The 24,142-nt window shown below is 48.9% G+C and overlaps 1 protein-coding gene across 5 annotated transcripts; it reads right to left on the bottom strand.

The window, feature by feature from the left end:
- Window positions 1–166: 166 nt before the first annotated feature.
- Setd1a (SET domain containing 1A, histone lysine methyltransferase) lies at window positions 167–23,926 on the bottom strand. 5 transcript variants are annotated; one of them, XM_046454342.2, is made up of 19 exons: window positions 23,788–23,926; window positions 22,830–22,994; window positions 22,510–22,605; window positions 20,256–20,526; window positions 17,676–17,797; window positions 17,236–17,465; window positions 16,000–16,849; window positions 15,062–15,847; window positions 14,411–14,587; window positions 14,201–14,288; window positions 13,377–13,534; window positions 13,151–13,238; window positions 10,810–11,151; window positions 3,959–5,008; window positions 3,357–3,529; window positions 3,170–3,280; window positions 2,866–2,985; window positions 1,076–1,213; window positions 167–999 (listed from the first exon to the last, which is right to left on the bottom strand). In XM_046454342.2, exons 2-19 carry the CDS (start codon window positions 22,977–22,979, stop codon window positions 826–828), a joined length of 5,124 nt encoding a protein of 1,707 aa, XP_046310298.1. In that variant the 5' UTR covers window positions 22,980–22,994; window positions 23,788–23,926; the 3' UTR covers window positions 167–825. The 5 variants fall into 5 exon arrangements, with proteins under 5 accessions (XP_046310298.1, XP_046310296.1, XP_046310297.1 ...); XM_046454340.2 differs by having other exon boundaries at window positions 23,749–23,881; XM_046454341.2 differs by lacking the exon at window positions 23,788–23,926 and adding an exon at window positions 23,583–23,696.
- Between the last annotated feature and the right edge of the window lie 216 nt (window positions 23,927–24,142).

Here is a 24,142-nt window from a genome sequence, read left to right as displayed (position 1 = left end):
TGATCCAAAGCAATGGCAGCTGGGTCTGCAGGTCTGGGCTCTTGCCTGAAAGCCCTCTACCCACCCCAAACTTCAGACCACCCTTTCCCTCTCTTCATCTTGCCCCATCCATGTCTCCTCAACCCCCATCCCAGCCTGCTCTCCCCCAAAGATACTGACCAAGCACTTTTGTACAATAAAGTTTAATCACAATTATAAAAATGTGGCCTTGGGTTTGCGCTATTAACATATATACAATCCAGCCCAACAAGAAGGGCCCACCCCCACCATCCTGGCCTGGATGAGCCAAAGCCTCCAGACACCAGGGTGGGAGGGTGACCCAAAGGGTCTGGCAGGAACAGAAGATGAGGCAGGGTTCCAGGCACGGAGTCCCCAGGACTGGGGGCACAGGGCCCCCCCCCCCCAGGGGGAGAACATGGCCACTGCCCCTAGAGACCCCTGAACTGGGGAGGGGTGCACGCAGGGCACAAGGGGAAATCCCCATTAACACAAAGCAAGAGGGCTGTGCAACCCCCCAAGAACAGGATCTGTACAAGCCGGCACCCCAGGTTTCCACAGGAAACAGCTGCTGGCAGCTACAAAACATTTACAGCTTCTTCTCCGCAAAGAAAAAAATTAAGAGGTGGGTGGGCAGGGGTAACAGGGGAGGCAGTAGCTGCCTCGTCAAGGGACTGAGGCTCCCTCGCTGGGCTTGGAGCTCCCAACCCCACACTTGGAGATGGGGGTATGTGGGCCCTGCTGAACCCACTAAGGCTGGGGGGGTGCTGGGAGCTCAGGGCACCAAGGGGGAATAAATAGGGGTGTGGGCACCAGTCCTGCCCCACCTCAGTTGAGGGAGCCACGGCAGCTCTCAGTGCCGCATAGACACGGGATCTTGTTGTCCTCCAGCGGGAACTTATAGTCATAGGTGATCTCCTCATCCACGCCAATGGGCTGCTTGGAGTAAATCACGATCTTCTTCTGTGACTCAATGGTGATCACCTTGGCATAGCAGTTGGGCTACAGAGCGGGAGGGCAGTGTGAGTTGTGCCCCCCTCCACATCCCTCCCATCCCTCCGCCTAGCTCCCAGCGCACCGTGCAGCAGTGGTTGATGAACCTCGCCAGGTTGCCACACTTGGTAGCATCAATGATGGTGTCGTGGTCCACCCGGAACAGGTAGCTGCTGCCGATACCCTCCTGTACATAGCGCTTCTCCCGCATGTCAGCCACCATCTGGCAATATAGGACAGAAAAGGTCATAGCATGGCCTCTCAGCTTCCAGATGGACCAGGTCTGGTCCCACCAGCCCCTCTGGATAATCTGCCAGCTATCACTCCAGTGTCCATACCAACTAGGCCTGGACCTCAACCCCCAACTTGACTGCTTCTAGAAACCCAGCCTGCCTCTTTGGCCACCCATCCTAATCCTCTGTCTTTTTGACTAAGTCACCAACAAGAGGACTCCAGAGAAATCTGCACTGGCAGTGGCCACTTCATCTCTTCTCCTAGGACCCTCTCTCTCCAAAACAGGCACTTGTTGGCCTAGATGACCAATGCAAATGGCAGGTCACCTGAAAGGACCCATGTCTTGTATGAGAAGCAGCAACTCTTATATCCCAGTAAACGGGACAATGAGCTGTCTGCACTTTCTCCTTGGGTGAGCTCCCTCCCTCCCAGAGCTTCTGCTGTCAGCTAAGTAGTGGGGACTCCTCCCAAACTCCTATCTCCAGCCAAAATCCACCTCAGTAGAATTCCTGGGCATCATCTTTAGATTTCCCTGGGGCCCTGCAACATCATATGTCCTGATTGGAACTCATCCTGATCACACATCTGCTCCTCCGGCTCACTCCCATTACACTGGGGCCCCATCAGAGTCATAACAGCTAATGGTAGCACCCCAAGAAAGAGCCTCACCTCCTCCTTTGTCCTCACTCTCCACAGTCAGCTCACTGCCTGGTCTCCAGTCCAGGCCACCTTCACCTTGGCTTGATCTATGACAGCACCACTGGTGTCAGCCTAGACTAGTTCTCTCTTCCCAGCACAACTAGAGGGAGCTTACTACCCTCCAAGGACCTCTTCTGCTTAGCTTTCCAGAGATTCCCTCTCATTAGAGGCCCATACTTACTGATATTGCTCCCCAGCTATGGAAAATCTGGGCTCCACATGCCCCTCTCCTCCAAACTCTCATCTGCCACTGGCCCTAGTTTTTCTGACTAGCCATTCTGATCTCCCACTCCTAAGACTACCCTACCTCCGGCTTTCGCACACTTCTCACCTGGTCCTGGGAGTTCCTCCTTGTCTTTAGGCTCCCAACTTAAACATACTATCTCTTGATGGTCTTAGACCCCATTGTATGTGCTCACACTGCTCCTGTCTCCCTAAACTTTCCCTTTAATATCAAACACTATCCTTTAGTGTCATTAATTGTCCAATATTCCCCACTTCCTTTTTTTGTTTTGGTAATAGGAATTAAACCCAGAGGTACTTTACCACTGAGCTACATCCTCAACCTTTTTTTAAAAGTTTTTGAGATAGGGTCTCATTAAGTTGCTTAAGCTGACAAGGTTGGCCTCAAACTTGTGATCCTCCTGCCTTAGCCTCCGGAGTTGCTGGGATTACAGGTACATGCCACTGTGCCCGGCACCCCACTTCCTTAAAGGAAAAGACACTACTAGTCCTGTTTCCTGCTGGACCACTAATATTGTTTACTATTGCATATTACTAATGAAGGATGAAGGACACAGGTTTTCACTGGCTAACTCTTGGAGCTGGGAGGGTAAGTAAGGCTTTGCCCAGAGGGTCAAATGGAACTCCTGGGAAATTCTGTGCTCTCTGTCTGGTATGTCAGATCAGAAGCTGAGCCTGGTGCTGGATGTGGAGCCTCACCTGGCGGATGTTCTGACCCACGTATTCAATGACCATCTCATCAGCTGCAATGGGTTCCATGGCAAACAGGCCCCACTCGTGGATCCGGCTCCGGCCAAATCGAAGCTTCTTCTTTCGGAACTAGGGGGCAGAAGGTAGATTCTACTGCTGCATGCCTCTCAAGATCAAGCTCCTCATCTTTCCTACAGACCTCCCAGAATGGAGAATATCTCATTCCCCTCACAACCCAAACACAGGATCCTACCAGGGTAGCTCACCTTGTTTTTCACTGAGCCTCTTCCCTTCCCAGGTCCCCATTCCTCACCTTGAGCTGGTTTAACTTTAGCAGATCACTATCCATGATGGCTGAGGTGCCAATGGCACTTAGCAACCGCCGCTGCTCAGACCGGCGCTCCGAAAGCACACGGTTAGTCCCCTGCAAGGAGGACAGAAGGAAGTAAGCAATGGGAAGGTGGTGAGAGGATAGAGTAGGCCAGGAGGCAGGGCCCCACCTGAGTGTCCACTCCTTCCAGCTGCCGGGCTGAGACGGGGCACACATCCAGGTATTTGTCCTTCTCCTTCTTGCTGATGGGGTAATAACCTTCACTGCGTGCCGAGCCTGTCTGGTGCTCTCGGGGCCCATCCTGGGGCCGCCGCTTGCGCTTTGGAGTGCTCAGGTTGGTGAGTGCAGGGTGTTAAGGAAGAGAATGGGTCCCTCATTGGCCAGATCCCTGGAGCCTGCTCCTCTCCATCCACCCCAGTCCCAGCCCAAGGAAAGGGCGGCCGGTCTGAGCTGGTGGGCATATTAGGTGTGAAGGGACAGCAGATGACAGAAGTCAGTCTTGTACTCCACCTTTTCTGCCAGAAAAACTTTGGGAGGCAGAAAAGAGGTATGAGGCAGAGAGAAAAGATGGCTGGGCAGCCAGAGGAGAAACCCCCAGGCTGAACATGGCAGAGTGAATTGAACAGACAGGGAGGGAAATCAATGTAGCACAAGGAGTGATCTGAAGAAGACACTGCCTGGGGCTGTGACCCCAGGGAAGCCCCCACCCCCACCCCAGGCCTGTGTCTTCCTATCTTGCGTAGACAGGTCGAACCCTATGGCTCAGGATATTTGTATGATGGACCCAGTGGGTGTCGTTAAGCCAGTCAGCTCCGCTGGTCTGTTGCAGTAGCCGCTCATATGTGAGCCGCAGGTAGCTCATGTCTTCTAAGTCTAGGCCCGAGTTCCAAATGTCATACAGGATGGTCATCTGCTCAAACTCACTGCGGGGCTCAAAGGAGGGGGGTGGTGGAGGTGGGGGTGGGAGCGGTGGTCTCCGGCGCCGGGTGTGAGAGCGGAGGCTGCGCCGTCGGACAGCCCCCTCACCATCACTGCTACTGCTGCTGCTGCTGCTCTCTGAGGACTCGGACTCCTCCTCTTCTTCCTCTTCCTCCTCCTCCCCATCCTCTGGCTGCTGTTGCAGTTGCTGCTGCTTTGGCTCCTCTGCCTCAGCCACTACCACCTCAGGGGCCTCTAGGACCTCATCCACTGGGGAACTGAAGAGAGCTGCTGGAGCAGGAACTGGCTCCGGAGGCCGGGGGGCCGGTGTGGAAGGTGTGGGCTTGATGGCCAGGGCATAGTTGTGCTCCAGGAGGATGTGGCTGAGCAGGGGACTGGGGCGGTCTGCCTCATCTGAGGTCTCTGTGGCCTCTGAATCGTCGCCAGTAGGCAGGGTGGCCAGCCCACGCCGGGCTGGGGTCAAGGCCAGGTCGGCCAGTACTGCCAGGTCCACTTCTGTCCCTGGCTCACCCTCTTCCTCAGTGGAGCGACCTCGGCCTCCAGCCCGGCTCCGACCCCCTCGGGACACCTCCTCGGGCCAACTCTTGACCAGAGATGCATGGTCCAGGGGCAGGTTGCGAATGGTCCGCTCTACGCCCCGGGGGACTTTGCGAGAGATCGGGCCAGGAGACTTGGCTTGTGGTGGGGCAGCTGGTGGAGGCTCTGGGGCAGGCACCTCCTCCACAGCAGAGAAGGAGACAGTTTTCCGGCGTTTCTTAGGTGGGGGAAGAAGGGGAATAGGAGAAGAGGGTCGCTGGTCAGGACGGGAGGTTGGAGCTGGGGGCCCAGCTGGTGGCTCTGGGGGAGGCTGGGGCACACTGGGAGGTGGTTCCTCTGTGGGACCTGGGGAAGGAAGCACACCAAGAAAGAGGAGAGTTAGCTTCTCCCCAACTTCATTAGCGCTGTTAGAGGTAGGAGCCTTGGGGCTGAGTTGGGCTGTGTTCACTCTCCTCTCAGCTTCCACCCAGCAAACTCAGGCAGTTGCACAGATCCTTCTCCTGGCCCAGGGGACACACTGCCTGCCTCTCAACCGCACACTATCCTCAGCACTATTGGCTCCCTTGATAGGATGGAATTCTGCACTTGATCATTCACATAGCCAGCAAATGTACACTGAGTCCTGACTTTATACCAACAAAGGAGACAGACACTTTCAACATCCTCACAGAGCTCTCAGTCCAATGAGTATACAAATCAAATGCACAGCCAAACAGGGAAGATGGGGGAGGGCTCTCCACATTTGGATTTTAGCCATTTCACCAAGACTGGCAGTGATGGAACCACATCCAACGACTAGGCACATGGACCAAGACAGTTTTTGTCAGCTGCATTCTATAATGAGGATCCAATTAGCCAGATCTGAACTAAAATACCCACTCCAATTATATATAAAATTCTGTAGTCTAGTGAGGTGGAAAAGATACAATGTAAAAAGCTGAATCTCAGTATTAAAAATATTTTATAAAATTTGCCTTCCTTCCCAGTTCCTAGATAGAACTGGTGATTTTTCCTAATGGGGAAGGGGTCAGAAGAAAGACTTCGCTGAAAAAGCTGAGACCGAAGCAGACACCCAAACAATGAGGAGCAGGTGGAGAAAGGAACATCTGTCTCTGAGAGGTGCTGCTTGCTCTGTCTCCCAAACTCAGCCCCTAGTACCGGGAACATGGCCTCCTTCCCCTCCCTTGTCAGTGGAAGAAGCTTTTAGCCCAAGTTCAAGGTCACTGTCCTTATGAAGCCTTGTCCACTTCTTTAGACACTGGTAACATCTTCCCTGCAGAACCAGAATCCTGGAACTTTTGGCTGGCTATAGTAGATTAATAGCTAATACAGCAGCACCTCACATGGATCCAAGTTTTTTTATATATACTATCTCATGTCACCCTCCCCAAAATAAAGTGCCCTAAGAGAGTACTATATTAATCCCATCTTACAGATAGGGAAACTGAGGCATGGAGAGGTTAATAACCTAACCAAGATCACACAGTTTGCAAGTGACAGAACATCTGCATACAAGCAGTCTAGATTGAGTTCATGCTCTTAATAACTGCCCTATGCTGCTCTGGACACTTGTAGATATGGTGGTTTCACATCTGGCTCTACCACTCACAAAACTCAAGGGCAGGATGTGGGACTGTGGCTCATTGGTAGAGCACATGCCTAGCATGTGTGAGGCCCTGGGTTTGATCCTCAGCACCACATATAAATAAATAAGTGGACAAACAAATAAATAAATAAAAAGATCTTTTGTCAACTAAAAAACAAACAAACAAAAAACCTGAAGAGCAGACAGCACCAGGCCTGGCCTGAACAGGCAGTGGTCAACCTGTGTCCATGGCTTCAACCCATGCTCCTAAGACTGGTATCCTCAGCAAGGCCCTCAGCTTGCAATGTCCTAGGTTCTGAATACTAGTGGCAATCCACACCTGAAAGCTGGTGAGGCCCAGGTGCTTGTTCCAGGCACTCCAGTTTCTATGCATCTTCTCACCTCTTTTCTCCATGTTGGGGCAATCTCCCAACTAAGCCCTTTTCCTAACCCAGCCCACTGTCTTCCAGAAGCCTGGCTAAGGAGAACAAATTCCACCTCCAAGCTCAGCTTCACACAAATGTCCCTTTGCTTCCTCACCTAAAGCATTCCTTTCATTCAGGAGACAATTTGGGGGATCCCTCCTTTCTCTGAGAATTGCTTTCCTGATGCCTTCAGATCTGCAGAGGAAGGCCCCATACGCCTTCCCACCCCCGTCTCCCCAGGGCCAGCACTAATGGATACCACTAGGATGATTCAAGCCAGTACAATCAGAAACTACTTTGAGAATAAGGATCTAAGAAAGGAGCAGAGCTGTCAGAGGCCTGTCTAGAGGTTAGATGGAGTAGTCACCCTCTACTGGAATGAAGAAGCTAATTTTCAAAGGAGAAAAGAATGACACAGAATGTAAGACCTACAGGCAGGACCTACAGGCATTTTGGTCCTTGCTTCATGAGACAATAGGTAAACAAATAGGTTTTACCAGGCAGGTCACATCCTGTAAACAAATCCATTCTTCTACTTAAACTAACAGAAACTGGTTCTCATCACTAGAATCCTCAATAAGCCCTCAATTAGGCTCCCACTTACCAGGAGCCACATGTTCTCTGGAGATAGGGGTGAACTGCCCTTCGCTGCCCTCCCAGGGCCTGCCATCAGGTCATACAGTTCTGGCCTGTTCTTGGTAACTCAGATTTCCCTGTCCTGCCCTCTCTTCTAAAACCCAAGAGACTTGCCTTAATCTTCCTCTAATCTCCCACCTTGGCCATCTACCTAGGAGACTTCACTATCCCAACTATTCACCTGGATTCTCACATCTCTAGAGATCTCTTTCACTCATCCTCAGCTATTCTCCACCAGTCACACTTTGTATTCACACTTGGATTTCCTACCATGTGACAAGTCCAAACTCACCTCTCAGTTCACCCTCCCACGTCCCTTTTTGATTTCTCATCCTGTGACTTCCCTCTAGTCCATCTCTCTTCTTCCCTATTAACTACTATCTTTATTCAGCCTAGCCCCCAGGGACCTCACTTGGTCCTCTCTTTTCACAGTACCTTCCACACCTCTACATCCTCATCCTTCCACCATCTCTACTTATTTACCCTCTATCTTTGTCACTTCCCTTTACTTCTTACTTATTTCTTCCTTTCCCCCAGGCCCAGGGCTTCGGTGCTGCTGGCAAGCCTGGTCAGCTTCCACCCTCGCTTCCCACTCTCCTCACTTTTCCAGGCAGGCTCCCACTCAAGCCATCCCTCATGCTCTTTTGCTCTTCAGGAATCGAACACCACAGCTCCTTGCCTCCCCACTCATAGATACATTTGCATCAGATCTACAGGCCCTCCCCAGGAATGTCACTACAGCAAGAATTTCTTCCTCTTCTGGTTCTTAACTGTCCCTGGTAACCTTCAGTGTAGGAACATGCCCAAGTGTCACCTACATTGAAAAGCTAACTCCTCTATCAATCCCGCATTCTCTTCTCCTTATCTCTCCAATTCCAGCTAAGTTACCTTGAGCATGTTCCTGCATCTCACTAAGCCTTGAATTCCTCATCTCTAAAACAGGAATGACGGGAATGCTGTGAGGACTGAATGAGAAAATGAGTTTTCAATGAGCCCCTAGAGCTTGGCCCACAATAAACACTAAACGTTAGCTAATATTATTATGGCCCCTCAACTCTCTTCTTTCTCAGCAAGAGTAGTCTACTCTTCCAGAAGACCTTCCTGCCCCACAGAGAATGGAAGGCTACTAATACGGATGCCCTCTGGACTGCCTATAGCCTCACAGCCCCTTCTGCTACCCAATGGACTCAGGAGAGGCTGGTGAGTATTTGAGGTATCAGTTGAAACTATCACTCCCCTTACTCCTTGTCTAAATCACTGGATTATCCAACACTTTTCCCACCTCAAAGACCTCTCTTTTGGCCTGATAATATGGATCACTCCCTCCTTTTTAAACCGGTGCTTCCCTTGGTATTCAAAATTCACCACTCCCTGGTGGCATCCCCACCTTCCTAATTACTTCTCTTTAGTATCCTTGGGTTTCCTTTGCCTACTTACCTCTTATAGGACTTTCAGTCTCTGACCCTTTCTCCCTCATGCCATACATCCTTCTAGAATACAGAGGTGGGTTCACACCTAAACTCACACTACTCCCAACTATCCACCTTGTTTCCAGTCTGTTCTTCCCACAGCATCAGATTAATTGATCCAGATGCCAATCCCACAGGTATCTCAAACTTAACCCCAACTAAACTCATCAATTTTCTTCTTAAACTGCACTCATTTCCTGGTTTCCCTTCCTGACAAGTAGTATCACTAAGTTGTCTATCTCTTAAGTTTCTCTCAATCAAATTTCCCCCAGTTCCACTCCCTTACACCACTCAGTACCACCTTGTTTGGTTCATGCCTGTATCTTTAAACCTTTTAATGTCACCCTACCTTCTTCCTCACCTTTTCTCTCACCTCCTCCTCCTAGAATGGTCTTTCTGAAATGCAGTTGTGATCACATCCCTTGCCTTCCTGCCCCACAGAGAATGGAAGGCTACTAATACGGATGCCCTCTGGACTGCCTATAGCCTCACTGCCCCTTCTGCTACCCAACGGACTCAGGAGAGGCTGGTGAGTATTTGAGGTATCAGTAGAAACTCAGCTCTTTATCTTGTAGGGTGTAGAAGGGAGCAGCATGTGCCAGTGTTAGGAAGTTTTCCTGTGGTCACTGCCCACCTTGGATCATGGGATCTCAATAACAAGTGGGAGATCATATGTATCTTTGAAGTGTATCTTGAAAACTGACTGATTTGATTGCATGAAGTCCCAGCTATCAACATAGCTCATCTTACTTACTGAACAGCCTCTTAGTAGTATCCCTGCATCATTCTGCTCCCTCTCCACTTCTCTCTGCACTGCATCTTTTGAAATCACATTTGAGGGCTTTCTACTACTCTGAAGATAAAACCAAACTTCTAATGTGGCCTATGCACTCTGCACAACCTGGCTCTTGCCAACCTTTCCAGTTTTAGTCATCTCACCAGCCCTAGTTTTCAACCACCAAAAGTTTATCTTTCTTCCAGATCTCCCAAACTGCTATTCCCTCTCCCTTAGGGTCCATGTACATCTAATCCCTTCAGCCTGCCTACTTTACCTGGATTTCAAGCCGACAATGCTTTAGCAGGAAAATGTTTCCAGGCCTGCAGATTGCATGCAGGTTCTGAGTACCCTACACTGTGCCTTTATGATGCTTTCAGTTTGCAATCACAGATTTTCTTATGTATGAATTATTCAACTGATATCTCTTCCTATAGGCTGTAAAGCTCTATGCAGGTAGGACTAGCCTAACGGACATACCACCCCATACCCTTTGCACCTGCTACTGGCTGTGGTAAACATTCAATCAGTATTTAATTCTTGAATAAGCAATTTCCACAGAATAAAGTATATGCATGTGCTATGAAATAACAGAATGTGCAAGTTCACAAAGGAAAGCAAAAATAAAACCAAGTTCTGGATTAATGTTAATATGTCAGATTAATCCTACAAATATACTCTACACGTTAAGGAATAGGATTAAGAAAAATGAGTAGAAGCTGGGCCTGGTGATACACACATATAATCCCAGCAACTCAGGAGGCTGAGGAAAGAAGATTGCAAATTATCAGCCTCAGCTACTTGGAAAGACTGTCTCAAAGCTTAAAAAAAAAAAAAGGGATGTGGATGTAACTTAGTGGTATAGCACTTGCCTAACATGCATGAGGCCCTGGGTTCAATCCCCAGTACAGCCAAGGCGGGGGGAGAGGGGGAAGAAAAATTAGTAGTAAAATTTATTAAATTGGGAATTTCCTCCTTAGCTTACTTTTACTTGGGAGGAGATCATCCTGTTTTACTTTAGTAACTAAATACCTTGGTCTGGCTCTGTGAACCATCACAGCAGTGCAATTTGAATGTTAAGCCACTAATGTCTCCAAAGGGGACGGGACAAAAGATAGTGACTTTTTTTGTATGTTTTTCCAATAAAGTCACACATACTTACAATTACTTAATAAATATTGCACTGTTCTCTCTCAAAGACACGGTCGCGTACAAATACACATGTACAGATCACACTTCAGATCCTATACACCCACCTGCAGGCCTTGCTGGAGACTTCTCTTGTTCAGAGAGAGGTGTAACTGGGGAGCCTGCAACTCTCTCTGGCTCGGGCTCCTCAACAGGTGCTGGGAGAGGTGCTGGGACTTCTCCGGGGGGCGAAGACGCTGAGGAAATGACTGCTGGCTGCTCTTCTTCCTCTTCCTCTTCTGAGGATGATTCCGATGATGAAGAGGATGATGAGGATGATGAGGAAGAAGATGAGGAAGATGAAGAGCTGGAGGAACTGCTGCTCTCCGAGTCTGACGTGCTACCATTTTCACCATCTGAGTCAGCATACAGAGAACATTTGGAGGACGAATCGCTTTCCTCATCCTCGCCTGGAAATCCAGAAGGGGTAATCAGGCGAGATGGGAAGACCCTCATTCAGTCAAGCCAGGTTCATTCACTGACTCACTACTCTGAACACAAGGCTCTACACCAGATGCTGGAAGTCCAATTTGTCAAGGAATTGGATAAGCACATGTATTCACAGGGCTGGGGAGCGCGGCAAAGGGAGCCCTGGATTCTGCCTGCATAAGCAAGTCAGGGAAGGTATTCCTGAGGAGATACTGAAATCAAGGACATGAAGGGGTCCCACCGAGCAGACATGGGGGCTAAGCAGGGACAACAAAGGCAAGAGAAAAAGACCTGGAGACAGGCAAAGCATCTGCTTGTACTACTGAAGCTTTTCCCATTGTGGGTCTTAAGGACAACCTGGATGAAAGACTCTGTAAGGAAGATTCTGGGGGGCTGGGGATGTGGCTCAAGCGGTAGCACGCTTGCTTGGCATGCGTGCTACCCGGGTTTGATCCTCAGCACCACATACAAACAAAGTTGTTGTGTCCGCCAAAAACTAAAAAATAAATATTAAAAAATTATCTCTCTAAAAAAAAAAAAAAAAGATTCTGGGGTGAAATAAGCTTGAGAACACTGCATGCTCCATGCCTCTGGGAGACTGGTAATATGGGAAGTGCTTTAAAAAAATATCTAAGATCTTCATTTCCCTTAAGGAACATAATTGGGTAAATTAGAATAGGTGTTAGTGACTGGGAAGGGGGTTGGAGAATAGTGAGACGAAGATGAACAGTTAAGCAGGTGCTAGATTATAAGTGGCCTATGCTGTCAGTCCGAGGAGTCACATTGTTGAAAACAGGGAACAGGAAAAGACTCTATGGAGAGAAGAGGATTAGGTGCACATTTTAGAAAAGATAATTTCATAAGTAATTTTGGAAATTAACTGGAAAGAAAGGAGGATGGAAATAGAGACAGAAATCAGTCAAGACTACTTAAAAAATGTAAGAAAGAAAGGACAGCAGTGGGAACAAACAGGTGACAAATTCAAGAAGCATCAGAAGGTAAAACTGATGAAAAGTAGTGATCTGTACCCCTCATCCTTAGTAGCTAATCCTGTCCTCTGTTTCAGTAAAGGAGAGCCTCAGATTATGTTCCCCATCCTGGTCCCTGCTGAAATGGTACTTCTCAGAGCTATTCTTTGACCATCATACAGAGAACAATAAATCTTCCCCCAGGTCTGCCACCCTATTACTCTCTGCCCCATTACCCTATTTTGTCTTCTAAGCATAATCTCTATTTGAAGTGAGAGGATTTGTTCACTTGTTTGTCAAGTCTCTGCCACCCATCCAACAAGCTCTCAAACCAAAGAACCATATCTGTCTTGGTCACTGCCATGTCTTAAGTACCTAAAACATCTGGCACAGAGGAAGGGCCCAATATATATCTGAAAGGATGAATGAAAAGGAAGACTAAACTATGTATCTAAGTGGACACTGGGAGCCAACAGGTGTTTAATTAGACAAGAGGACTGACTGGTTGATGGCAGTCATGAGGAGGGGAAGAGGGAGGCACAGCTTGGTGGCTGGTCCTTCCAAGAAGAGCAGGGTCCAGTTTGACAGCGTCAAAGGGCAAGAGAATAAAGACCCCCTTATCTCTGGGGCTTGGGAAAATAACACTTTGCTGAGTTGTCCTCAGAAAAGAGCTGTGTTTCAGAAGAAGCAAGCAGGAGAGATCCCTTTGAATACTTGAGTTAATGTTTCCAGGGCGCCAAGGATTCCAAAAGATGTGGCTGAAAGAGTTGCTATTGTAGGGCTGGGGATATAGCTCAGTTGGTAGAGTGCTTGTCTAGCATGCATAAGGCTCTGGGTTCAATCCCCAGCACCACATTTATTAAAAAAAAAAAAAAAAAAAAAAAAAGGGTTGCTACTGTAAAGAGCAAAGGTGGCCAGTATGATCAACAGGAAGGTTATGTGGGCTCGAGAAAGGGCAAACCATGTGGCTGAATCCCTTTCTTCCTAAGACAAAACTCACTATCTTGCTCACCATCTGATGCTTCTGTCTCTTTCTTAGCAGTATCCACAGCTTCTTCTCGATCTTCATCTTCTTCATCTTCCTCATCATCTTCCTCATCCTTAACAAAAAGAATAAGGACTAATAGGAAAGGAACAACTAGTCCTCCATGAGGACCTAGGCTCCAGCCCAGAGAGAAGCTGACATAGGAATAAAGATTCAGGAAATAGGCTTCTGGCAGGAACCTGGCACCTCTCACCTTATCTGAGGAAGATTCCTGGGATGCCTCTTCTCCTTCACTATCCAGAGCAAAGGACTTTCGGTGCTTGCCTTGGGTCTTGCCTCGATCTTCGTCTCGCTTTGGGGGCTTGGACCCTGGACGTCCTGGTTCTCCAGCTTCCTTCTCTCGCTCGGGATCTAGGTCAGGTGAGTGAAATTTAGGGAAATGCCCATCAGTAATGTTTCTACTTCCCTACCCCATACACAAAGAGTTTTCTGTACACTGCTGCTGAACTTCCCAACAAGCCTCAGGTTATAGAAAGCGGAAGCTCAGAGAAGAAACACAAACACCTTACAATTACCTAATATTTTATAGTTTAGACACCCGCCACATATTTTATCTTTCATTCTTTTCTCCATTAGGAGAACAAGAGCAAGTCAACTTGTTCTGCCTGGCCCATGAAAAGAGTACTAAGGCCAGTGGGTTTCCTGGGAAGTAGATCTGACTCAATAAGGAAGTTTCCCAGCTATACAAGCTGTTAACCAATAGCTCAGACTTCAACAAAGTGGGAGGAAGGTTGTAGGGGAACATTAAGATAGTAAACTTGGGTAGATGACTTGTTTAACCTCCAGGTTTGATTCCAAGTACTGAAGTTATCATTTTCATGTGGTAGGCGAAAAACTCAAGCCAACCTACCAGAGTTAAGACCCAAACCAAGATCCAGGGAGAATCCTATCAGTGCTTCTAACACCTCCCAGAATGGCTTTATTTTCATTTTAACTCAATATCAACATTTCCACTTGGCTCTTTTCCTCTCTTAAATATCCCATTCCCTTTCTCTTTCTGCCTGATCTCCCTCTCACCATCTTCATCTTCTTCAGCAGGAGTGGAGGGCCGTGGCCTCTTTTCTTCACTGGCCTCTGAAATTTCTGATGGCTCTTTCCGCTTTACCTGGGTGAGAAGGAAGACATAGGGTCCACTTAGAACTCACACATAATTCCCAATCACCCCTACCCTAAGGATGGAAGGCTCCCCTTCCCCACTCAACTCAGAGAGATCACAGTTCAAGGTACCTTGAATGAAGGCAGCCGTAGGGCCCCTCGCAGCCCTGACCCAAAGGCGAAGGCCTCGATGCCTGTGGTACCCCCACTCTTGGCCCAGTCTACAAGGGACAGCATGCCTGGCTCTTTGAGCTTTGTCTTCTCTTTATCCTCTTCCTTGGCTTGCTGTTTGGCTGCATTCTGGAATGGCTGCAGACAGAAGGGGGATCGAAACTCAGACGATCCCTTCTGCCTGACGACCACTCTTCCCAGGTTCCAAGAATAGAGATGCATTAACTTGTTCCTCCACTTGACACCATCTCTGTCATGCCTCTACCACTCCTTTACAGACATTTTCCTCAAAAGTCTGCACACTTAGCTCATGGGCCTTAGGAAACAGCTACTATTTTTCCTAGTTTACAAATGGCAAAACTAAAATCGGAGGACAATAAAAATTTAAGGGCCTTTTCCACTGTAAGTAAGCAACAGAGCCAGGATGAAGCTCTTCTAGCTCAGGTCTGTTCTTGTCTGCTGCTCTGTGCCCCCACTAAAACTCCCCTGACCAACTAGTATGTCCCCAAAAGCCAGCTATCTCATTTTTCACTTGCTTTGACCTGCAAAAACCAGAGTTCTACCTCTTCCACTAAAGTCCAAGATTGCCCAGTCCTAGGCACTGGCCCTTACCTTGGCCTTCTCTTCCTTGCTTTCCCACCACTGATCAAAGGCTCCAAAGGCCACATTTTCCACCATCTTGCGGTTGAGGTCTCGCTGCATGATGCTTTTCATTTCTTGGACTAGGGTGGCCAGCACACGGCCCACAGTGCCCGCTGATGGTAGGGCCTTGCCTTCTGCCAGCTCTGCTTCCTCCCTAGGAGGCAGCCGGGCCTCTTCACCCGAGATTGAGGAGGAGGGCAGGGGCTCGGCTGCCATGGGCAAAGGCAGGTGGTAGGCCTCCCGAGAGTATGCCCCACGGCCTTCTTGCCCTTGGGTATATAGAGCATAGGGCAAGCCATAGGCTGCCTCTTGCGGGGGCGGAAAGGGGAGAAAGGCCTCCCCAAAGGCCCCACCAGGAGGGCCAGCAGAGGCAGCAGTCAATCCTTTGCCCTGCCGCAGCTGATGAAGCCGAGTTAACATCTGGGTCTGCATCTGGAAGGACATAGGCATCCCTCCCCACTGAGCCCCAAGTCGATCCATGAGTTCCAGGGAGTTCACAAAGTCATAGATGTGGGGTGGCGGTGGTGGAGGTGGGGGGTACTCTGGGGGTGGTGGCCCATCAGGTCGGGGTGGGAGGAGGTAGGCAGGTTGGTGGGGAGGATAGCCAAGGGGAAGGGAAGCCAGGTAAGGAGGTGGAGGAGGAGGTGGAGGAGGTGGGGGAGGAGGCTGCTGAGGGGGTGTTGGGGCCGGAGGGGGTGAACCACCCCTGTCATCATCGGAGATCTCCATGTCCTCTCCAGAAGAGCATGGAGAAGCCTGTGGGGGTGCAGAGGAGGGTCACAGAGAATCTGTTTGTTCCCTGGGCTTTTCCTCAGATCCTTTTCTTTTCTAATTCCCTTCCCTCTCCCTCAGGGTCCAACCCTGCCTCCCAGATACCAAGTACCTCCCCTGGTTGACCCCAGCCTCACCTGGTTCTGTCCGTTGGCCTTGGGAGACTCTCGGGCAGCCCCTGGTTCCCCACTTCCTGTAGGTGCCACATCTTCAAAATTAGCTGGGGCCGGAGGGGGTGTGCAGGGCCCATGACCTGACCCAGAAGGAACCTCGCTCCCTGTGTCTCTAGCCCCAGGGCCTGTACTGCTGTTCTCTTCCTCCTCCTCTGTGTCAGAGGCCAGGAAAGAAAATTTGGAGCGCTGCTCCTTCAGCAGCATTTCAATTCGGGAATCCAGGCTGCTGTGCTGGGCGAAGGGCACACTCTCATTAGTGGTCTCTGGGGCTGGGGAGCAGGAACGGGCAGGTGAGGCTGGGCGAGGGGAGGTCCGAGCTTCTTCTCTCTCAGGGCTAGGCCCCCCACCACCCCCACCTCCACCAGGTTCTGGAGGCTCAGGGGGTGGGGCCTCTGAGGCAGGAGGCCGGTAGTCTTGGTCAGTGGCCCGGCTGGGCTCAGGGGGCAAGTAGGAGGTGTAGGAAGGTGGGAAGCGCTCAGCGGTATTTTCTGTAAAAGGGGCCCCCGGGGGCTCCTCCCGAGTTGCCCGGCGTGGTGGGTAGGAAGCATGGCGCTGATAGCGATTCCAGCTTTCATAATATGCTGGGTAGTTTGAGTCAGAACCACGAAATTGAGAGGACGAGGAAGAAGACGATGATGAGGAAGATGAGGACAATGAAGAAGAAGAAGAGGAGGATGAAGCGGTGGCTGCAGTGGTAGCTGAGATGGCTGTAGAAGCGGTTGTTGGGGCAGAAGATGCAGAAAAATGGCGGCGGGAAAAGGAATCTTGGTAGCTGTTCTCTGACCGCCGGGGTTTGAAGGAGGTTGAAGTGGTGCTGGAGAAGAAGTAGGAGAGTTATAGGCTCATCTCTATATGACCAAATCCAACCATCCTGGTTCTCATGCCCAAATCCTTATTAAACTGCCACCCAAAAAACTAAATGTCCAGGTTGCCAATTAGCATCCCTGAAGACAGCAATTTTTTAAAATATTTTTTTAGTTGTCAGTTTATATGCTATGCTGAGAATCGAACCCAGTGCCTCACACATACTAGGCAAGCACTTTACCACTGAGCTACGGCCCCTGAAGATAGCAATTAGTTGGCTAAATTTTCAGAGACCAGCACAAATGATTTCCAACTTCTCTCAGACTTTGAACATCTCCTCATAGGCAGGTCCCGGAATTTGAAAGCTTGGAGCCCCAGAGAGTGTGTGCTTTGTACCTGCTGGAGTAGGCAGAGTCCTGAGAGTAAGGGGTGCTTCCCCGAGATGTGTAGGGGGTTCCTTGGGAGGACTGAGGGGTGAATTGGCCAAAGGAAGATGGGGTGTCTTGTCGGCTGCTGGAGAAGCTTGTGTCCTGGGAACAAGGGGTGCCATTGCCAGGGGTGCCCACCACAGCAGTGCCTGCTGGGTAGGCAGTTGTGTCAGAGGAAGAGCGGCGGCGGGACTCAGTCTGGAGGGAGAGAGGAGGCAAGGAGAAATGAAAACACCATTTGAAAACTTGGTTGCCCCAAACCAAGAATCATAGTTCCCTGACTTGAAAGCATTTAAGCATCTTTTCTTGGTTCTTTCTACACTTGATAGTGAGGTCTAGAACCTCCAAAGATGGCTCCTGCTCCTAGCAATCAAGCAGTTAGGATTATAGCAACCACAAACTTCTTACCGTTTCAGTGGCTGCACCAGATCCCTGGAACTTCTCGCTCAGGGCCTTGCCCCCAGTGGGCACCGTCTGAGGGGTATAGGAGCCATTAACAATCAATTCATAGTACTTCATTCGTTGTTGTCCTGGAGGGAGACAAATGGGAAACAATAGTCAGAAAGAGTAACAACTTCTTTCTGATTTGGTAGTCCTTTTTTCTTTCTTAGGCTTCAAGCTTCCTACAATTTCTTGGAGTCTTGGGTTCTGGGATTTCAGTTTTCCTACCTTGTCTCTATCTCTGCAAATTGCTACCTCATCTCCACCTCTTCACTGCTATAAGTAACATATTTTATGACACTTTGCAGTTTACAAATACACTTCTACGTATTCCAGCCTTTACACTAGAAGATTCACAGGAGAAGAATCAGTATCCCTGTTTTTTTTTAAGTTGGACACAATATCTTTATTTATTTATTTTTATGTGGTGCTGAGGATCGAACCCAGGGCCTCGCACATGCTAGGCGAGCTCTCTACTGCTGAACCACAACCCCAGCCCCAGTATCCCTATTTTATAAACCTAAAGCAAACTGATCTGCACAAAGTCACAAAATCAGTCAATATAAGAAATGGAATTCAAATAAACATCAGGTTGTCTGATGATAAATCATCCTATATACTAAAGTTTCCAGGATGGCAGCCTGAAGATTAAATCCAGCCCAAAACCTATTTTATTTGCCTTGTAGAATGACTTAAAATATCTTGGAAGGGATGCAACATTTAAACCATCAGATTACATATAAAAATCTAGGTTACTGACTTTTCTTTGAAAAATCAAAGTTAGTCCTCATTCCCATTGCAAACTGGTTAATATCAGCTAACAGCTGCCTTTTTAGATAGTTATATATACAGTGTACCAGATTCCACTCCTCCCTATTGCTCAGACTGCTTTGTCTTTAGAGATGATTCTTTCTTTTTATTTTTTTGTGGTACTGGGGATCGAACCCAGGGGTGTTCTACCCCTGTGCGACATCCCCAGCCCTTATTTATTTGTACCAAGGATTGAAGCCAGGGTGCTTAACCACTGAGCCATATCCCTAGCCCTTTTATTGATTTTTTTATTCAGAGATAAGGTCTTGTGATGTTGCTTAGGGTCTCACAAAATTGCCAAGACTGGCCTGAAATTTATGAGCCCCCTGCCTCAGCCTCCAAGTCCCTAGGATTACAGGCATGTGCTACCACGTCTGGCTAAAATTTCAAAATCCAAACCAAACTAAACCAAAAAATGAAAACTTAATTTTTTTCCCCTTGTACCAGCGACTGAATCCAGACATGCTTAAACACAGAGCCATATCCACAGATCTTTTTAATTTTTATTTTGAGATGGGATCTCACTAAGTTGCTTAAGGCCTTGCTAAGATTCTGAGGTTGGCTTTGAACTTGTGATTCTCCTGCCTCAGCCTCCCAAGCTGCTGGGATTACAGGTGAGCACCACCATGCCCGGCTGAAAACCTAATATCTAGAAAAATATTTTGGGGGTACCAGGGATTGAACTCAGGGGCACTCAACCACTGAGCCACATTTTGTATTTTTATTTAGAGACAGGGTCTCACAGAGTTGCTTAGCGCCTTGCTGTTGCTGAGGCTGGCTTTGAACTCACAATCCTCCTGCCTCAGCCTCCTGAGCCACTGGGATTTCAGGAGTGCGTCAGTGTGCCCGGCTTGAAAACCTAATATTTTTGAGAATTTGTTATTAAAATCAAACCTGATTTATTATAGTCTTTATTCATCCTACCACGTATTATGCTTCATTACAGTTTCCTGTTTTCTTTTTTGCAGTACTGGAAAAAAGGGGTACTTTAATCATTGGGCTATATCCCCAGCCCTCTTTTTAATTTCTTTTTTTTTTTTTTTCCCTGTATTGAGGATTTAACTCAGGGGCACTTAACCACTGAGGCATTTCCCCAACGCTTTTTTGTATTTTAAATAAATACAAGGTCTCACTGAGTTTCTTAGGACCTCACCAAGTTGCTGAGTTGGCTTTGAACTCATGATCCTCCTGCCTCAGCCCCTGGGATTATAGGTGTGCACCACCAGCCCTTTTTCCTTAATTTTTTATTTTTTTTTTAATATTTTATTTACATTTTAGGTTTCGGCAGACATAACATCTTTGTTTGTATGTGGTGCTGAGGATCGAACCCAGGCTGCACCCGTGCCAGGCGAGCGCGCTACCGCTTGAGCCACATCCCCAGCCCCTTAATTTTTTATTTTGAGACAGGGTCTCACTAAATTGCTGAGGATGGCCTGGAATTTGCAATCCTCCTGCCTCAGCCTCCAGAATCACTGGAATTACAGGCATACAACACCACACCTAGCTAAAATTTTTTATGGATATTCATGCAACTATGAAGTGCCATCCCAACCATGCTGGCAACATACAAAGAAAGCATAATACACAGACTATAATTCCTCTTTAAAAGTTGAAAAATTCTCAGTTTAAATACACATTTGGCCCCCAAGACTTTCAGAAAAGGAATCCCAACAAGCATGTGAGTTTACAATCTATGATAAAGACCAACCTTGAGCAGCAGGCATGGAAGCCCCTCACCTTTGATGTCAAGCTGAGCATGGATGATGTTGCCCATGACGGAGGTAAGGTGGAGATTTTTGACTGTTTCCTTGGCACCCCGAGTGCTGGTGAAAAGCACACGGGCCAGGCCCAGGTGCTTTCGAGTACGGGGGTGAAGAAGGATCTCTACCTCTTCTACCTCACCATACTTTCGGCACATATCCTTTAAGAAGGTTTCCCGCACATTGTCATTCAGCCTTGCAAAAGTCACTTCCTTAAGTGGAATCTGTCCAATATAGAACTCATCCAGCTGTGGAGAAGACAAGAGTTGGTCTTAGATCTCTATACTAATCACTGTTTCTTTGCCTTTTGAGAATCTTTAGCTAAGCTTCATGAACTCAAGAGAGATATATCTTGGAAGTAGGGGCAAGGGAAGGAGGTCATAACAAGGACTACATCAGTCTTGACCTTTCTCTCCCTGAATTCCTGTACTATAGAATGGCAAGAACTAGGAATAGAAATATACACATGGAAAGAACTGGTTGTAGGGAAATAATCCACTAGTTCAGCTTTTAACGACTATAATAGGCTAGACACTTAGAAATACAAAGGTGGAAAAAAAGAGATTCCCATTTACAAAAGTAGCCAGGACAGACATACGCAATCACAAAGTGACACAGAAAGAGTGTAAATGGTTTCTGAGAGCCAAAAGAAGGGAACCTATATACAGAGTTGAATCAGGGAAGAACTCATGGGTTTCTGAATTCACAGAGTCTACCAAAATAACAAGGACTTCTAGGACGTGGAACTATAAAACAACTTGGCAGCTGGGCACAGTGGCATACACCTGTAGTCCCAGCTCCTCAGGAGGTTGAGGCAGGAGAATTGCTTAAGGCTAGGAGTTTGAGGCCAGCCTGGCAACAGAGCAAGACCCCATCTCAAAAAAATAAGCAAATAGGCACAGAGGTGCCACTTCTATACTCTCAGCTCCTCAGGCGATAAAGGCAGAAGGATCACAAGTTCAAGGCCAGTCTGTGCAACTGAGACACTATCTTGAAATAAAATGAAAAGGGCTGGGGATATAGTTTAGTGTTTGCCTAATATGTGTGAGGCCCTAGGTTGAATAACACAATATGTAAATAAACAAATAAGATTGTTAGGAAAGACTTGGTATTTATAAAAATTACAAATTATAGGGTATGAAAAGATAGATGTCAAAGCAGAGGATAAGGCTTGGCCAGATCAATCACTATACATGCTAATGCTCAAAAACAGACTTGGCAACAAAAGTAAAATAAGAGAATAGTAAAATCTCTTTACTATTCTCTTAACCACTGAGCCACATCCCTAGCATAGAGTCAACTGTCAGCAGGACAGAGCAGTTGAGTGAAGCACAGAGACAAGGAAACCCAGTGAAATGAATACAAGGGTCCACATTAAGGAAATGGCAACAGGAATTTAAAAATTAAGAGAAAAACTGCTGGTTAATTCCTAGATTTCCAGTCTGTGCGGGTAAGGAAATGGTGTTACATTTATCAGTAGAGAAAATGAAGGAAGAATAGGACTGAGAGGTAAAGAGATTTGTTTTAAATCTCTTCTTGAGTTTGACATGTCTGCGGGGCCTCCAGACGGAGATGTCCCCTACAGGGCACACAAGTGTAGAGTTCGAGATTGATGTTGACTAGAAACATATTTGGAAATCATTAATGCTGAAGTAATAGTCAAAGCTATAGGGATTATCCAGAAAAAGTACACCAAGGAAAAAAAGGGTGAAGGGACTCTATAAACTACCTAGAAAGAAGAAAACTAGTGAAGGAAAAATAATTAAGACAAAAACTTAGAACCACCAGTTTTCTAAGCTCAGTTCAAGGCCTGGTGAGTACTCTGCTTGGATTGGAAAATGGAAATGCTCTTAGGAAACAAGATGGAGGATCACATGGCCAAATGAGAGGTGAAGAACATGGGCAGTGGTCTTGTCACTCCCCTTAATTGCTGAAGAACTGGGATTTCCTGCTGTCATGTCTAGAAATACACAGTGACAGACATGACAGCTAAACCTGTCCTTACCTCATCTTTCAAGAATTCAACAGCCTTGCCACCAGAGATACACCTGAGACACCACAACTATACAAGTGTACCTCCTGTCCAGAACATCCCAGCCTCACAGACCCAGAAGCTGTCATATCTGGCTGTCAGTCTTTTACTGGAATATCCATTTTATCAGGCTCTGTAAAGACTACAGTGCCAGGATCCTCCACACCCTCCAAAGGCCACCATACCAGGAGACACCTACCTTAAACTTAGGGACTGGGAGGGAAAAGTCTCTGTTTTTGGACCTGACATGGCAACGGGGGTCTTGGAGGTCTTCGACTGGTATATACTTTGAGTCCTAGTAAGGAAAGTAGGAACAGAAACACAGCTCAGGATGAAGCCAAATTGTTGCGCTCTAAAAGGCCCATCTGAGGACCCATATGATGCTAAAGAGCTGGGGTCACCTGCTCATTTTTGAGAAGGCAAGCTCTGAGTATGGGAGCTCTAGGTGCTGAAAGGAGTAAGAGAGAAAAGGGGGCCCTAGAGTCCCCTAGAAAGCAAGGGAAGCCCTGGGGCACTCACGTTGACACTGAAGTGGATTCCGTCATAGCGGTACACCTTCTGAGAAGGCCTGCGCAAGGCAGGGTCCAAGGCAGGATCCACGATGAGCTTGTAGTTCCGCCACTGGAAGCTCGGGGCTTTCTGCCCATCTCCCCCACCTTCTTGATCCATCTTTGCTCATTTACACTGTTAGGAAAAGAGGGATACGCAAAGAGGGTCCAGGACTTAGGCCTGACTCCCTTGCTGTCCCCTCATTGGCTAGCTCAGATTCCAGGTTCTCTCATCACTCCAGTTTCCACACCTCACCGAGACCCCGTGGCTCCCTCAGATTTTGCCCCAAGTACCCTGTCTCACCACAACACCCCATTCTCTCTCCACCTCCCAACTCTACCCTCAGGCCCCCAAGCCCATCTCGCGCCCCCTTACCTTCCCGCTCTCCCCAGCGCGCGCCCCACTTGGCCTCGGCGCAAGACCCCTCCCCCGCCCCCTGGCAGGCCCCGCCCCCTCACGCCTCCTCACCGGCCAGCGGCCCGGGCCAAGCCCGGCTCCCGCTCCCACACAGCCGCTCCCGTCCCCGCGCCCCGATCCTCTGGCCGAGAGGTGGCACCTCTTCGGGGCGTTGGAAACACCGCGAGACCGAGCCCGAGACCCGGCTTCAGCCCCGAATCCGGGCGGGGGGGGTGGGGGGAACGCGCGCCGCTGCCCTCTCCTCCCGCCCCGGCGCGTTCTGCACCCCCCCCGGTCTCCGCGCACGCGCGCCGCGGCCCTACTCACCCGCTCGTGGCGAGCGGCTCCCCCTCCCCCCACCCCGCGCGGCACCTCAGCGGCGCGAGGCGGCGGTGGCGGCGGCGGCAGCGCGAGACCCGGCCCCGCAGCGGTGGCGGCGGCGGCGCCCCCCCACCACCACCTCCCCGGCGCGCGCACCAAACACCACCGCCACCTGCGCGAGGCTCAGAGGGCACAGCGTCTGCATTCGCACTTTCGTCACAGGCGCTGCCTGGAGATCCACGGGTCCGAGGGTAGCGACCCTGCCTCGGCCGGCGCCCTGTATGGCTCAGGAGTTGTGGCCCAAGGAACCTGGAGATTGGCCGCATCCCCCGGAGAGTGGGTTTCACCACCACTATCCAGCTGCTCCAGACTGGGGTTCTTAACGAATCAGCGGCGACGAAAGCTGCGACTAATCCCTGAGGAAAAGGGGGCGGGGCGAAGGGGAGGAGGCCAGCCAGAGCTCGGGAGTTTTGAGTGGCGCGTTGAACAGACGCAGATTCGTCAGGCGGGCGGGGCGAATTGGTGGACAGGATGCGTGCTCCTTTGCTCCTCTTCCCGGCCCCTTC

Source organism: Marmota monax, unplaced genomic scaffold (assembly GCF_021218885.2).
Source record: "Marmota monax isolate L192 unplaced genomic scaffold, Marmota_monax_Labrador192_F-V1.1 WCK01_AAM20220418_F8-fsc00086, whole genome shotgun sequence".
NCBI lineage: Eukaryota > Metazoa > Chordata > Mammalia > Rodentia > Sciuridae > Marmota > Marmota monax.
The sequence above is the reverse complement of the archived record's forward strand: the minus strand, read 5'-3'. Positions and strand labels throughout refer to the sequence as shown.

Coding starts and splice junctions, on each gene's coding strand:
- Setd1a (XM_046454342.2), bottom strand. CDS start 22,979: ATGGATCAAGAAGGTGGGGGAGATGGGCAGAAAGCCCCGAGCTTCCAG. Junction 13,535..14,200: donor TGCTGAAGAAGATGAAGATG/GTGAGAGGGAGA, acceptor CACCTGACCTAG/ATCCCGAGCGAGAGAAGGAA. Junction 13,239..13,376: donor AGGAATCTTCCTCAGATAAG/GTGAGAGGTGCC, acceptor CTTTTTGTTAAG/GATGAGGAAGATGATGAGGA.